This window comes from Camelina sativa, chromosome 3, assembly GCF_030686135.1.
Source record: "Camelina sativa cultivar CO46 ecotype springtype chromosome 3, ASM3068613v1".
NCBI lineage: Eukaryota > Viridiplantae > Streptophyta > Magnoliopsida > Brassicales > Brassicaceae > Camelina > Camelina sativa.
Genome location: NC_141882.1, coordinates 9,259,279 through 9,274,933, shown reverse-complemented (window position 1 = coordinate 9,274,933; position 15,655 = coordinate 9,259,279). Strand labels below are relative to the sequence as shown.

The following is a 15,655-nucleotide window of genomic DNA, read 5'->3' as shown; positions in this document are numbered from 1 at the left end:
AGGCGTGAGATTTTATCTTTTATAGTTTTATTCTGTTATGAATTTTTTTTTTTGTAAATGGAAAGATGATTAAATATTTTCTGCAAAATATTCTCATACTTACTAATTTGCACTTTTACCCTTTATATACAGAAAATACAGATTAATCTTATGAACACTTTAGAATAATAAGTAATATAATCCTTATACATACTTTCTCACTGTTTTATAATCACTTATATTAGATTTTCGAAACTTTTAATATATAAAATTTTCATTATAAATGCTTCATTTTGATATACTATTTATTATTACTTCATAAATTTGATAGTGATAACGATAGATTAAATATATTATTTTTGATTTTACAAATATTATTTTATATTTTTGAAAATAAAAAATAAAATATTAAAAAATGGTTTTAGTTAAGTGGTTACAGTACTACCTTTGTGACCGATTTCATCAAAGTTCGACTTCATTAAATCGCGTTACTCCGCGTATTAGAGATTAGCTATGGATTAAAACTTGTCGATTTAATAATAAAGAATAATAATAAATAAATAAGTTGAAAAACTGATGATTGTAAACACTTTTTTGCAATACTAAAAAAACAACAATAATTTATGGAAAATTTTATTTCCACGGGTCCAAACCTAAACTAAAAATAATCATAAGAAAGTGATGGGAATTAGGTTAATATCAGTACACTTATATATTTTTGCGGGTTGGTTTAATAACACAAACAAAATATTTTAAAACTTAATTTTATATGATAGGAGTTAAAAACTAACACTAACCCGCTCCATCATACTCATATACAAAACTAACTCTTTTTTTTAATAGCTCTTTTTTTTTATCGACGGGTCCAAACGTAGACTAAAAATAATCATAAGTATGTGATGAGAATTAGGTTAATATTAGTACATTTATATATTTTTGCGGGTTGGTCTAAAAACACAATCAAAATATTTTAAAACTTAATTTTATATGAAAGAAGTTAAAAACCAACACTAACCTGCTCCATCATACTCACAGACAAAACTAGCTAATTTCAAATTGGTGAATAAAATTTTAATAATTTTTTACTAACTACAAAGTATTATAATATTAACAGATGTTTACTTTCACAATAACTAATTTTGATTGATTAAATTCCAAAATAAAAGAATTTTGATTAATTAAATTTCAAATGAAAATAATAATTTTTAAATAGATAAAGAAAATAAAATTACAAATATCTCAATATTATTGTAAAAAGGTTTAAAACATGTATTTGATCCAACATAATATTTTTTTAGTAAGTTATATAAAATATACAAAAATACATATTTCCGCAGTAAAATCTAGTCTAATTGAAAACGAAGGCAAGCAGTCCACTCTCTCGTCAATCGTGAACTTATTGCTTTATTTGACATAATTACCTCCTTATTAACTATGGACCAATATAATATGGAGAGAGTAGTAAATTCAGTTAAGGCGAAACGTTGAAAACAGTAAATTAAGCAGAGAGTATAGTAAATTCAAATTAATGATTCGGCACAACCTCGCAAGCTAAAAAGATAGGCACATGTGCCTTGGAAGGCAAACTTGGAACCTCATCTGGTGCCACGGAAACCTATTTTGTTGCACTAATCCCTATATAATTAGGTTTAGGTCCATTCGTAACAGGTTGGCTTACGCTCAGCTTGTAGATGAACATTGTCTTTAATACGATTATTACGAATACACATAAATCGACAAATACTTATACCAGCCTCGAAAGGGGCTCATGGCAGGTTTGGATACTATTCATACGTGACGTAATTTGTGGGCAAGAAATTATTAGTCTGACATCTCTTTTCTTCATATGTTCCCTATAAAATGGGGTATGTTAAAGACAAACCAAAACTCACATTTGTTTATTACAAAAAAGAAGAGACTCACAATTGTCTTCCCGGAAGAGAGATGAAAATGGGGTCTCATGTCGCTCTTAACGCACAAAAACCACACGTAGTTTGCGTTCCCTATCCGTCTCAAGGCCACATCAACCCTATGATGAAAGTGGCTAAACTCCTCCACGCTAGAGGCTTCCACGTCACCTTCGTCAACACCGTCTACAACCACAACCGTTTCCTCCGTTCTCATGGGTCTATTTCCCTAGACGGGCTTCATTCGTTTCGGTTTGAGTCCATTCCTGACGGTCTACTGGAGACCGACATGGACACCACGCAGGACATAACAGCCCTTTGCGAGTCCACCATGAAGAACTGTCTCGTTCCGTTCCAGGAGCTTCTCCAACGGATCAATGCTAGAGATGATGTTCCCCCCGTGAGCTGTATTGTATCCGACGGTGTTATGAGCTTTACGCTTGATGCTGCGGAGGAGCTTGGAGTCCCGGAGGTTCTTTTTTGGACAACCAGTGGTTGTGCGTTCTTGACTTATTTACACTTTTATCTCTTCATCGAGAAGGGTATAACTCCGCTAAAAGGTACGTTTTCTTACATTGATTATTGAGAGGTTGTTCGTTTGTGTAAAGATTTTTTCGTTTGGTTGGAGGCTCCAAATTTTTTGATGATCTTTAAAAACATGGAAATTTGACCACGCAACAAAGACATAAGTAATATATTTTGAGTAAAGAGAGCAAACTCGTCGACAAAATACTGTAAATACATAAATTTGAGTAATATATATCCAAACATGAAACTGAAAAAAAAAAAAAAAAAAAAAAAAAAAAAAACTCCTTCTGGCCCTTAAAATCAACGCGAGAACTGTTAGGCCAATAATATCATTGTCCAGGGACCATGCCACTCTGTCTTTCGGATCGGTCATACTCATAACTCTTTCTGGCTCTGAAAGTAGACTATGAATGCTGTGGCCAACATTAAATTTTGTGTAATATGATTAATTTATTTTTCTTAATTAGTATCGGGAAACTAATCTTTGTTAACAAACAAATAATGGTGATTGATTTGGCAGATGAGAGTTACCTAACGAAGGAGCATTTAGACATGGTTATAGATTTTATACCGACTATGACGAATCTAAAACTAAAGGATATTCCTAGCTTCGTACGTACCACAGATCCTGATGATTTTATGCTCAAATTCGCCTGCCGCGAGACCGAGCGATCCAAACGTGCTTCTGCTATCATTCTGAACACATTTGATGACCTTGAGCATGGCGTTATCCAGGCTATGCAATCTATTTTACCTCCGGTTTATGCAGTTGGACCGCTTCACCTCTTAGCAAACCGGAAGATTGAGGAAGGTAGTGAGGCTGGAATGATGAATTCAAGTTTATGGAAAGAGGAGATGGAGTGTTTGGGATGGCTTGATACTAAGCCTCAAAACAGTGTCATTTATATTAACTTTGGGAGCATAACGGTTTTGAGTGCGGAGCAGCTTGTGGAGTTTGCTTGGGGTTTGGCAGGAAGTGAGAAAGAGTTTTTATGGGTGATCCGGCCGGATTTAGTAGCCGGAGAGGAGGCGATGGTTCCACCAGAGTTTTTAACTGAGACTGTAAACCGGAGATTGTTAGCGGGTTGGTGTCCTCAGGAGAAAGTTCTTTCCCATCCAGCGGTTGGAGGGTTCTTGACGCATTGCGGATGGAACTCGATATTGGAAAGTCTTTCATGTGGAGTTCCTATGGTGTGTTGGCCATTTTTCGCAGACCAGCAAATGAATTGTAAGTTTTGTTGTGACGAGTGGGAGGTTGGGATCGAGACAGGTGGAGATGTGAAGAGAGATGAGGTTGAGGCGGTGGTTAGAGAGGTCATGGATGGAGAAAAGGGAAAGAAGATGAGAGAGAAGGCGGTAGAGTGGCGGCGCTTGGCAGAGGAAGCGACAGAACATAAAGTTGGCTCCTCAATTGTGAACTTTGAGATGGTTGTCAGCAAGTTTCTTTTGGGTAAAAAATCACAGGATTAAACTGTTTGTAATGATCACCAAGTAAGTGTTTTTTCTTGTTTCTGTCATGTGTTTTATTTTATAAGATGTTATGGAATTTCTTCTTTATGTTTCACTTTATTTTATAGTTTTTTGTGTTTTTTTTTGTCAAACTAGTTTTTTTTTTCTTTTTTCTTATATTTTATATATTAAATTATGTGTTTTAGTTGATTCATGGTATAAATTTAAATGGTGGAGTAACAGATGGATCAATGTTTATGATTTTTGAATGTGTAACCAGTAATTTGCTTTATAATTTTTTTGTTACACAAATCATTGATTGTATTTGTAATCACATTGATGATTATGTATACTATGATCCATATTAATAAAAATTGCTTAGATGTTAAAAAAAAAAAGAAAAAAAATTGAAACGGTGGAGTATATCGTATGCTAGTACATTGGATTGATAAATAACTAACATTGGTCTGCCTTGCCTTATCACATGCCTTGTTATCACAAATATATATATATATATATATATATATATGAACTCATAATTGAAAACCTAACGTTCGGTTTCAAAGCATATATATAATTTTGCTGATAAATTTGTTCCATATATATTTACGAAAACCCTTAAACGAAAAAAAAAAAAGAAAAAAGAAAAAACAAATTCTTTTCTATTAAACGAGGGTGGTGTCTTGAATTCAAAAGTTTGTGTACGAGTTATTTTTAGTGTTAAATTCAAAAGCTTGTTTAGCATCAAAACAAAAGCTTCATGGACTAATATGTATGATCCCACCAAAATTGATGTTCTGATTGAATAAATAGATTTTGTTTATAAACTAAACCGTAGATATCTAGTTATCTACTTTGCAGCAGTCGATATATATTTTATTTTCTTTAAGATTCTTTTATTTTAATAATCATAGGATTATGAACTTGTCGATTTTGTATAAAGCGACGAATCATAAATATAAGAACATGCCCAAACGCTAGTTTCTTAACTACGGTGTTTACAAATAAAAAAATATATATATTAAAAGGTAGGAAAGAAAAAATAAATGGTTCTAAAAATCCTTATTTAAGAATTGTTCCTTCTACTGTTTATACATGGACTTTTATTAGTGGCCAGCTTTATTAAAAAAACTGAAAATATAATTGCCCAATTAAAGTATTATTTTTTTATAGAAACTCTAACATTTTTTTCCGTCCGAATGACCTAAGATCACCTCCATTACTGAGTTTAGAGCACTTTCATTAGTTTTTTTGGATGTTTTAAAATATAAACCAAAAAAATAAAAAATAAATAAAGTTTAGTAGGTGTCTCTATAAAAACACTCTACATACTTAAAATGAGTGAGTGCTTTTAATTTTAATTTATAAAGAATTTTAAAGATTTCAACAAATCATCAAAAGTGAATAAGTGAAAGATTTTTAGGATTGCTAGAGAATATTTTATATATTTGTTGATTAGTTTTCTAAAATCTTGTAAAATGCTTCAAACAATCTCTGTATTATTGTGATACTTTCCATGACTTTATTTTATGAAGAAAACATATAAAATCATGAACCAATGATCTAGAGTTAAATCAATAACCCAAAGTACACTCAACCATAATCTAGTGGTGTCGTCGTAGCACTTCAGGGTCGAATCCACAGAGACCAAGCGATGCACTATGAAATTATACAGATCAAGTATAGCTAAAGCAATAAGAAAGATTGTTTTTCAAGTAGCCGATCAAAGACAGAAATTAAATGAAAGTTTGTAAATCAAGCGAAGGTATTGGGCGTAGGGAATCTTTAGGGTTTACGATCACGAATTCAGATGATAAATTGGGAAAGCATTAGACACCGTTCTTGAACTCAAATCTCAAATGTAAAACTAACCTACTGTCGCAACGTTAGTTTTCTATGCAAGGAATTGATAAATCTCTAAACTGTCGTTTGAATCTAAACAATCCTAGCAAGCAATAAGTTCAAGTTTGATTATGTTCACAAGGTGCCTCAACTTCAACTGTCGTTGGCTAAGGATCACCTTGCTCACCTATGTTCTTTTCCAGCAACTCAACAACACTTTTGGTGCCTCGATGAATTAAACCTAAGATCTTAATCTAGGTGACCAATCTAGCTTAGGCATTAAGAACAACTATAGATGAAAAACAATAAGATCAATCCCTAATCTAACAAATCTGGCATCAATTAATCATGGAAACCCTTCTGAAACCCTAAACCGACCAGTGAAACTACTCAGACATGGAGAAGCAGAAACAGCAAATCAAAGATGAAGAAAACATAATTGAATTGCAAAAAGATAGAAAATAGGGTTTAGAAATCTTCTCCAAAGTGTCAAGAAGGATTAGAGATCTTCTCCCTTTTGCTCTCAATACAAATTAGTCTCAGAAAATAAAGTTTATGTCTCTAGAGGCCGTGCCTCTAACTTAAATATAAAAATAAAACCCTAAAAGTCGGTTTAAAACAAAAAAGGAAAAGTTGTGTCGGGCCCGGGATCGGTCGATCCGAATGTGGATCAGCCGATCCAGGATGCTTTTTCTGTGTTCGCTCCATCTGCTTGCTAGTCCGATCAGTCTTCACCAAAATGGCTCCAGATGCTCGTCTTCATCCCCAAAACACTCAGTTTCCTTCCAAAGTAGCCTAGAACCTGTACAAACTCACAAAAGACTAAAAAGACTCTAAAAGCACACTTGGACTCAATAAAAGACTCAAAACAAATACCAAAACAATGGGTAAAATCCTATAAAATACAGACACATCAATTCCCCCGGACTTGAATCTTTGCTTGTCCTCAAGCAAGAACAGACAAAAACTCAAGAACAGAGAAAAGGTTTGAAAGTGGAAACTCACATATTCTTTGGACCCTCTTCTTTGCACTCTTCATCACATCAAATCAAGAACTACTTTCTGTACTTTGCCCATGATTAGGATCAACACTCCCTACTCTGAACTCCACGGCTCTAGAGAACCTTCAGTCTCCCCATCGTTGTCTCTCTACATCAGATTAGTAAAAGAGTGCGGTCTTACCATGGGAGTATCGATCATTGAACTTTTTGACTCCTTCAACCTTTTAATTCCCAAGACTTCCTCTTATGCTCCCTTTCCTCTCTCTTTTCTCACTTCCAAAGGATTGATTTCTCCCTAATTTTCTAGGGTATCATTTTATTTTTTTTATCAATCCTTTGCTCTTTTCTGGTGGACAGGTTTCCATGAGTACCGAAAGATGCACGGGTTTACGCACAACCCTCAGTTCACTTCTTTTATTACCTATATCCTTTTCTTCTTTCTTCTTCTTTTTCTCTTTTTTTTTTACTGAGTACTGAAGGGAAGAGAGAGGGGAAGCATACTTTGCAAGGAGATGCATGTCTCGTGAGGCTTGAAGGGAGGAGTCATGTCCAATGTATACCAAGCCCCAAGGTAAGAATTTAAATCCGGTTAAGTCATGTCAAAGCTAGAGACAACTTCTGGTTCAACTTAGTGTTCTCCTTGGCGAGTGTCTTTTGGGGCGTGTTGAGACTGCTCATGTTGATTCCAAACTTCATTCAAAAATCAAAAGTACTAAAGCAATCATAAGAGTGTTAGCTCAAAGCAAAAGATTCCTAGAAATGATCATAGTTTCCCAATTTTTTTTCGTTTTGTTTTTTTAGACTCGATAAAAATAAGAAAATGACTCAAAGACTCGAAAAATCAAAAGGAAACAACCAAAGAAAACGACATTAGTAACATGGAGACATCCCTCCCCCGGACTTACTTCACACCGTCCCGGTGTGAAAGGAAAACCAAGAAAAGAACAAATCCCACAAAGAAAATAAGAAAAATGAAAAAGAAAAAGTAAGGACAAGAAACAAAAACCAGTGATCTCGCAGTTGGTGTCGGAGTTGTGTTGGCAAGGGTGGGGATCGATTGGTCTCTGAATGGGATCGATTGATCTGAAACATTATTGAACTTGGAGATACCCGCAGCAAACCAACGGGATCGACCGATCTGTAAGGAGGATCGATCGATCCGAAGCTCCTGGAACAAAAAATTTCGGATCTTCTGCGTTTGGAACCTGTTCCTGAAAATACTTAACACCAGACGTGATTTCACAGTAATAAATCCTAAAAACAAAACCAAAATCCTAAGACAAATAAATATTAAAGGGTAAGCCAGCACAAACCCCATGGGTTGCCTCCCATAAGCGCTTGTTTAAGGTCTATAGCTTGACCGTGGTTTCAGGTGTCAAGTGATGGGAGGATGAGAACTCATATCAGAACAAGCTCTCCCATTCGTCAGCTTAAGCTCCAGAATTTTTTTCAGCATACCATCCATTGCTTCTTGGCCTTTTTCTTTAAACTCCGGAGTGAGGATGGCTGTAACCTTAGAAAAAGGCCGAGACTTTCCTTTACACTTCACCTTGTACTCAATGGTGTCTCTAACATATTTCTGGGGTACCAAGGTTATGTGAAGATCTGGTATTACTCTCTCTATCTTTGGCTTGTCTCTCTTCTTAACCTTCTTAGAAGAATGAGTGTCTCCATCCAGGACTTCGTTGACCTCATTCTTATCACCATTCTCTCCCATTGTCATGACATCCACCTTCTTCTCATGTTCTACAACTAGACAAGAGCCATGTCGTATAGCTTTATTTGCAGTGATTGCGTTGTAGAAGACTTTATCATCAATGTTGGAGAAAGTGATCCCCTTATTAGGCAAGTCAACAACTGCTCCCACTGTTGCTAAGAAAGGTCTCCCAAGAATCAAAGGCATAACAGAACCCCCGCTCATTTCCACAACATGAAAATCTGTAGCAACCAAGCAATTCCCAACTCGATCTAAATTGTTAATGAAGCCTTGTGGAGTCGTGGTGACAGCATTTGCAAACTTTAGAGAAACCTTAGAAGCCTTCATATCATCAATCCCCAACCTCTCTGCAACAGCCTTAGACATTACGTTCACACTGGATCCAGTGTCACAAAGGGAATCCTCAAAGTTCACTCCTAAGATGGAGCATGGAACAACAAATTTTCCTGGATCTTCTAATTTGGGTAGTCTTTTCAAAGCTGGAGCATGAATGTTCTTCTTCTCTAGAGCCAAAAACGCCTTAACCTCCACCAAATCTTTTTCTTCAACCACAACATCATTGTAAACCTTCTTAAACAAAGAGATATGCTTTACTGCCTCTGTAAAGGAAATGTCAGCTGTGAACTCACTCATAACTTCTTTGTACCGATCATACTTCTTTTCATCCAGAGGTTTCTTCACATGTCTTCTTGGAAAAGGAATTTGTGGCCTATAGGGCTTTGGTTCCACAAGAAGTGATTCCTTAGCATCTGTATCAGAGACAAACGAGCTGGAATTTTCCATACCTAAAACAGGGACTGACCGTTCTGTACGTAGATCGGTCGATCTGAGACTTTCCGAGACAAGTTCTTCGTCAATGACGGGATCAATCGATCTATAAGGGGGATCGGTCGATCCAACTTCTCTGGGGATCAAACTCGAATTATGAGAATGGATGGGACCGGCTGGTCTAGTCTCAGGATTGATCGATCCCGTCTCTGCGGAAGCCAAAAATGAGTTGATCCCACCATGGAGTGTTATAGCATTGCATGACTCTTTGTTCTTAGAGCTAGAAGAAATAGCAGAGACTCTCTTATCAATGGAATCAACACGTGAACTCAACCTCTCAAATTTCCCAGTCAAATCATTGTACATGCTATCAATCTTGACATTAATCTCAGCAGAACTTTTCTTATGGCCCTCCAACAGTGCTTGCATCATCAATTCGAGTTTGTTATCTTGTGGAGCTGCAGATGGAGCGTGGTATGCTTGGGTATTTGAGCTATTAAATCCAACACCTCTGTTCTGAAATCCTTGTGGGAAGTTACCTTGTTGATTATGTGGAGGATACACTTGATCTTGAGGATTCTCAACGTTGGTGCTTCTGTAGGAGAGATTAGGATGATTTCTATAATTCTGATTAAACCCATGATTCTGATAGTTCCCTTGTCCTCCTACATAGTTCAACTCCTCTGTTCCCTCAAAATCTGAATTCACTCCAACTTGCTGATACGCACCCGTCTGCCCGTCGCACATGTTGACAGCTTGCTGATCTCTCTTCAAAAGAAGGTCTACCTTGGCAGTGAGACTCTTAATAACATCTGTATTCACGGAGCTAACAACACGCACAAAACGATCATACTCATGGCTATGATTGCTGTTACTCGCTGCAAGGTTTGTGATCAAGAGGTTTGCTTCAGCGGCAGTGTTAGTAGAAAAATCTCCTCTGCTGGCAGTATCGAGTGCCATCTGGTACTTCTGGTCAATTCCTCCATAGATGATGTTCATAAGATTCTCTTGTGAAAAGCCATGATGAGGACAGTCCCTCATATACTCCTTGAATCTCTCCCACGCTTCACAAAAAGACTCTGTACCACCTTGTGAGAAGGTAGTGATCTTGCTCCTTAACATAGCGGATCGTGACTTAGTGTAGAAGTGGTTTAAAAACGCTGCTCTACACTGCTCCCAAGTGGTAAGTGATCCTCGGTCCAAGAGATTTAGCCATCTCAAAGCCTTATCTCCTAAAGAGAATTGGAACAAAGTCAACATGAGGTAATCATATGGAACTCCATTAGACCTTGTTGTACTAGCCAATCTCTCAAAAGCTTCAATATGGTCCAAAAGGCTCTCTGATGCTAATCCATTAAACACACGGTTCTGAACCAAATTGATGAGATTGTGCTTAATCTCATAGTCTTGTCTCGCAGGAGCAGGAGGTTGAATCGCAGAACGATTCGCAAATAGCCTGTTGTGAGCATCTTCATCCCTCAAGGTGGCTTGCCTTGCAGGTGGATTCAGTTCAGCTTGCTCTTGATGGTTCTGCCTCTGCTGTTGTTGGACGACACCCAGCTGAGGGTTGGGCGGATTAGCCCCTGTATCTCCTCCTTCGGCCATAGGGTAAGCCTGGGTTCTTGCTCTCCGGTTTTCTCGTTCAAGTTGTGCTAACTCCTTGTTTCGCAGGTTACGCAAATCAGTAGGCTTGTGGCTTCTTGTTTGCATGCACCTGAAACGAAAGAGGAAGAACGCAAGAACAAGTCAGTAAAAAAAAGTAAAATAAACCTTTGACTAAACGTGAATCTAAAATTTCAAAGGCAACGTTATGGTCCCCGGCAACGGCGCCAAATTGATCTAGAGTTAAATCAATAACCCAAAGTACACTCAACCACAATCTAGTGGTGTCGTCGTAGCACTTCAGGGTCGAATCCACAGAGACCAAGCGATGCACTATGAAATTATACAGATCAAGTATAGCTAAAGCAATAAGAAAGATTGTTTTTCAAGTAACCGATCAAAGACAGAAATTAAATGAAAGTTTGTAAATCAAGCGAAGGTATTGGGCGTAGGGAATCTTTAGGATTTACGATCACAAATTCAGATGATAAATTGGGAAAGCATTAGACAGCGTTCTTGAACTCAAATCTCGAATGTAAAACTAACCTACTGTCGCAGCGTTAGTTTTCTATGCAAGGAATTGATAAATCTCTAAACTGTCGTTTGAATCTAAACAATCCTAGCAAGCAATAAGTTCAAGTTTGATTATGTTCACAAGGTGCCTCAACTTCAACTGTCGTTGGCTAAGGATCACCTTGCTCACCTATGTTCTTTTCCAGCAACTCAACAACACTTTTGGTGCCCCGATGAATTAAACCTAAGATCTTAATCTAGGTGATCAATCTAGCTTAAGCATTAAGAATAACTATAGATGAAGAACAATAAGATCAATCCCTAATCTAACAAATCTGGCATCAATTAATCATGGAAACCCTTCTGAAACCCTAAACCGACCAGTGAAACTACTCAGACATGGAGAAGCTTAAACAGCAAATCAAAGATGAAGAAAACATAATTGAATTGCAAAAGGATAGAAATTAGGGTTTAGAAATCTTCTCCAAAGTGTCAAGAAGGATTAGAGATCTTCTCCCTTTTGCTCTCAATACAAATTAGTCTCAGAAAATAAAGCTTATGTCTCTGGAGGCCGTGCCTCTAACTTAAATATCAAAATAAAACCCTAAAAGTCGGTTTAAAACAAAAAAGGAAAAGTTGCGTCGGGCCCAGGATCGGTCGATCCGAATGTGGATCAGCCGATCCAGGATGCTTTTTCTGTGTTCGCTCCATCTGCTTGCTAGTCCGATCAGTCTTCACCAAAATGGCTCCAGATGCTTGTCTTCATCCCCAAAACACTCAGTTTCCTTCCAAAGTAGCCTAGAACCTGTACAGACTCACAAAAGACTAAAAAGACTCTAAAAGCACACTTGGACTCAATAAAAGACTCAAAACAAATACCAAAACTATGGGTAAAATCCTATAAAATACAGACACATCAACCAACAACATAATAATTGAATTCATTAACAATCCTAGACTCTTTTGTTTTAATTGAATAACACAAAACTTTTAATGACTTTATAAAAGTCTGAACTCAATAACTTAAATTTGTTAAGATTTTAAATGAATTTTTACGAATTACAAATTAATAACACTAAACGTTAGCATATTTTAACAAAATCTTGATTTGATAACACCAAATTTTATATAATATTTAAAGTTTTTAAAACTCTATTCAAATCTCAAACCAATAACCCTACTTAATATTATTTAATGTTTAAGACACTTAAGTGGGTTTATGAAATGAGAATGATTTTAGGAAGGAATATGTGTCTTTAAAAATATATATACAATAAATTAATATTTTAGACATTTATATGTTAGATAATATCTCTTATTTTAGACATTTGTATTAAAATAGTTATAAAGTTAATTATAAAAAATATTTAAGAGACACATATTATATCACCAATAATGATGATGCTCTAAAGACAGATTTCGGGCCTCGAGATGGCACAAGGCAGATAACGTTAATTTTCCAAACAGTAGCCACGTGCGATAAATATATGGGCTCACCGTTTTCCTATAAATGGGTGCGTACCTCAAAGCTTAAGCGTAGAGTCAAGCATAACCCAGGTAGATCACAAATTCACATTTTTGTCTTTTGGCAAAAGAGAGATACAAAATGGGACCTCGTGTTGTTTGTGAGGCAGAAAAACCACATGTAGTCTGTGTGCCTTTCCCGGCTCAAGGCCACATCAACCCGATGCTGAAAGTGGCTAAACTCCTCCACCACAGAGGCTTCCACGTCACCTTCGTCAACACCGTTTACAATCACAACCGTCTCCTCCGGTCCCGTGGGCCCAACGCACTCGGCAGAGTTCCTTCTTTCCGGTTCGAGGCCATACCTGACGGTCTACCTGAGACTGATGTGGATGCTACGCAGGACATCCCTGCCCTTTGCGAGTCCACCATGAAGAACTTTCTCGCTCCATTCAAGGAGCTTATCCGGAGGATTAACACGAGAGAGGATGTTCCTCCGGTGAGCTCTATTGTATCAGATGGTGCGATGGGCTTTACTCTTGACGTTGCGGAGGAGTTTGGTGTCCCCTTGGTTCTTTTTTGGACCACTAGTGGTTGTGGCTTCATGGCTTATCTACACTTTTTTCTCTTCATTGAGAAGGGTTTATGCCCAGTGAAAGGTACGTTTTCTTGCAAATATTATTGATTTAAATTGCAAATATTAGTGAATTAAATCACGTTATAATACTTAAATTTAACGTAAAAACCCTAACACCACGATCTCGATGGATTTATCATTTAAGAGGTCGTTCGGCAATTAGGCCAACTGCACACTCTATGCCACAGTTTGCTATTAGGCCTAGAAAGTTAGGTTGGCCTAAAAAATACGGATGATACACGAACCCTTCACTCTCTAGACTACCTTGTTTGCCAGCTAGCTCTGGAACCATACGATCACCATAAAATGCATCAAATTAATTATGCTCCGTTTGTTCAAGTTTTTTTTTTTTTTTTTTTTAATTTTAAATTATAACTAAATATTGTGGGATAAAATAGTAAAACAACGAGTGATGGATTTTGTAGATGAGAGTTGGTTGACGAAGGAACACTTGGATACAGTTATAGATTGGATACCTTCAATGAAGAATCTAAAACTGAAAGATATTCCTAGTTTCATCCGTACCACTAATCCCAACGACATAATGCTCAACTTCATTGTCCGTGAGACTTGTCGAACTAAACGCGCCTCTGCTGTCATTCTCAACACGTTCGATGACCTGGAGCATGACATAATTAAGTCTATGCAATCTATTTTACCACCGGTTTATCCAATCGGACCGCTTCATCTCTTAGTAAACCGGGAGATTGAAGAAGATAGTGAAATTGGAAGGATAGGATCAAATCTGTGGAAAGAGGAGGCTGAGTGTTTGAATTGGCTTGATACTAAGTCTCGAAACAGCGTTGTTTATGTTAACTTTGGAAGCATAACCAAAATGACCGTGACACAGCTCGAGGAGTTTGCTTGGGGTTTGGCGGCAACGGGGAAGGAGTTTCTATGGGTAATGCGGCCGGACTTAGTCGCCGGAGAGGAGGCAGTGATTCCGACAGAGTTTTTAGTGGAGACAGAGGATCGAAGGATGCTGACTAGTTGGTGTCCGCAGGAGAATGTTCTTTCTCACCCGGAATTGGAGGGTACTTGACGCATTGTGGGTGGAACTCGACGTTAGAAAGTCTTTCTTGCGGAGTTCCTATGGTATGTTGGCCATTTTTTGCAGAGCAACAAACAAATTGTAAGTTTTCTTGTGACGAATGGGAGGTTGGAATTGAGATTGGTGGAGATGTGAAGAGGGAAGAGGTTGAGGCGGTGGTTAGAGAGCTCATGGATGGTGAGAAAGGAAAGAAAATGAGAGAAAAGGCGGAGGAGTGGCTGTGCTAGGCGGAGGAAGCGACGGAGCATCCGTGTGGTTCGTCGGTGGTAAATCTTGAGACAATTGTTAGCAAGGTTCTCTTAGGAAAGAATCCTAATACTGGTCAAAGTTAATACAAAAACATAAGATAATATGTAAGATTAAGTCGAATTGTTTTTTCTTGTTTTCATCGTGTGTAATACATTTAATTTGTTTGAAGAAATAAAGGAATATAATTAAATTTATGGAATATATAACAACTAGTATTAGACCCGTACCTTGTACGGGAAAAAGCTTAGACATAAGAATCATGTGCATCTCCTAAACCTCTCATCACTTTTCCATCTACACCATTGTGCTTTGCATGTATGTAGCAGTTAATTTTCCACCTTCAAGAGATCAACGTACATACACAAATAGTATAGCAAAGTAAAAAAAAAAAAATCGCTACGCATATTACAAAATGAAAATACTGTAATGCAAATTACAGTCAAATTTATGTTTATCATGATCGGATAATTCTAGTAGGCATTTAAATAACACAGAATTAATTACATTACCAAACTCAGAAGTTCTTGTTCCGGTACATGAAAAAAAAAAACATCATGTTTAGTTGACGCACCTGCTAGAAAAACCATAAATTCAGCTGATGTAATTGTTTTTTTTTTGTTGACGAAGTTTGCGTGAGTTTGTTCCCGTAACAAAGTTTGAGCTCTTGTCAATTGCTTCAGATTCCTTACGCCTCCGTCTTTTTCTCTACCCGATATGAGGAAAGCAAGCATCTATGATATCATCTTATTGGATGAATTTAAAGGGTTGAGTAAAGATCTATTGTGAAAATCATTGAGGGCCTTTTGTTTTGCAGAAAAAAAGAAACAAAGATGGTGTCGATGGTTGGTAAAAAAATAGAATGGTCTGGATGATTGTTAAGTTTTTTTTTATCATTTTACAGTGGTTTTATTTTGAAATTGCAGAGATCGTGGAGGAGTGGGAGGACAG

At 37.0% G+C, this 15,655-nt stretch overlaps 2 protein-coding genes, 1 non-coding gene and 1 pseudogene across 5 annotated transcripts; 3 read left to right on the top strand and 1 right to left on the bottom strand.

Annotated features, from left to right (window-relative positions):
• The first annotated feature begins 1,630 nt into the window (after nt 1–1,630).
• Nucleotides 1,631–4,126, top strand: LOC104776360 (UDP-glycosyltransferase 85A1). The gene is made up of 2 exons (XM_010500406.3): nt 1,631–2,446; nt 2,935–4,126. The coding sequence occupies exons 1-2, from the start codon at nt 1,840–1,842 to the stop codon at nt 3,882–3,884; spliced, it is 1,557 nt and encodes a 518-aa protein (XP_010498708.2). The 5' UTR covers nt 1,631–1,839; the 3' UTR covers nt 3,885–4,126.
• A 2,984-nt stretch (nt 4,127–7,110) lies between these two features.
• Nucleotides 7,111–13,519, bottom strand: LOC147946711 (uncharacterized). Of its 2 annotated transcripts, none has more exons than XM_087501551.1 (2): nt 12,829–13,472; nt 7,111–10,905 (listed from the first exon to the last, which is right to left on the bottom strand). In XM_087501551.1, exon 2 carries the CDS (start codon nt 10,899–10,901, stop codon nt 8,082–8,084), a length of 2,820 nt encoding a protein of 939 aa, XP_087357677.1. In that variant the 5' UTR covers nt 10,902–10,905; nt 12,829–13,472; the 3' UTR covers nt 7,111–8,081. The 2 variants fall into 2 exon arrangements, 1 of the variants encoding a protein (XP_087357677.1); XR_015590887.1 differs by lacking the exon at nt 7,111–10,905 and adding an exon at nt 11,735–12,111 and having other exon boundaries at nt 12,829–13,519.
• LOC147946712 (small nucleolar RNA R71) lies at nt 10,207–10,313 on the top strand. The gene has a single exon (XR_015595667.1). It is a non-coding gene; the product is annotated as a small nucleolar RNA R71 (small nucleolar RNA).
• On the top strand, nt 12,913–14,906 carry LOC104776358 (UDP-glycosyltransferase 85A3-like; annotated as a pseudogene). Its single transcript, XR_015590888.1, has 2 exons — nt 12,913–13,429; nt 13,833–14,906. The product of XR_015590888.1 is annotated as a UDP-glycosyltransferase 85A3-like (transcript).
• Nucleotides 14,907–15,655: the final 749 nt, after the last annotated feature.

Coding starts and splice junctions, on each gene's coding strand:
- LOC104776360 (XM_010500406.3), top strand. CDS start 1,840: ATGGGGTATGTTAAAGACAAACCAAAACTCACATTTGTTTATTACAAA. Junction 2,447..2,934: donor GGGTATAACTCCGCTAAAAG/GTACGTTTTCTT, acceptor TTGATTTGGCAG/ATGAGAGTTACCTAACGAAG.
- LOC147946711 (XM_087501551.1), bottom strand. CDS start 10,901: ATGCAAACAAGAAGCCACAAGCCTACTGATTTGCGTAACCTGCGAAAC.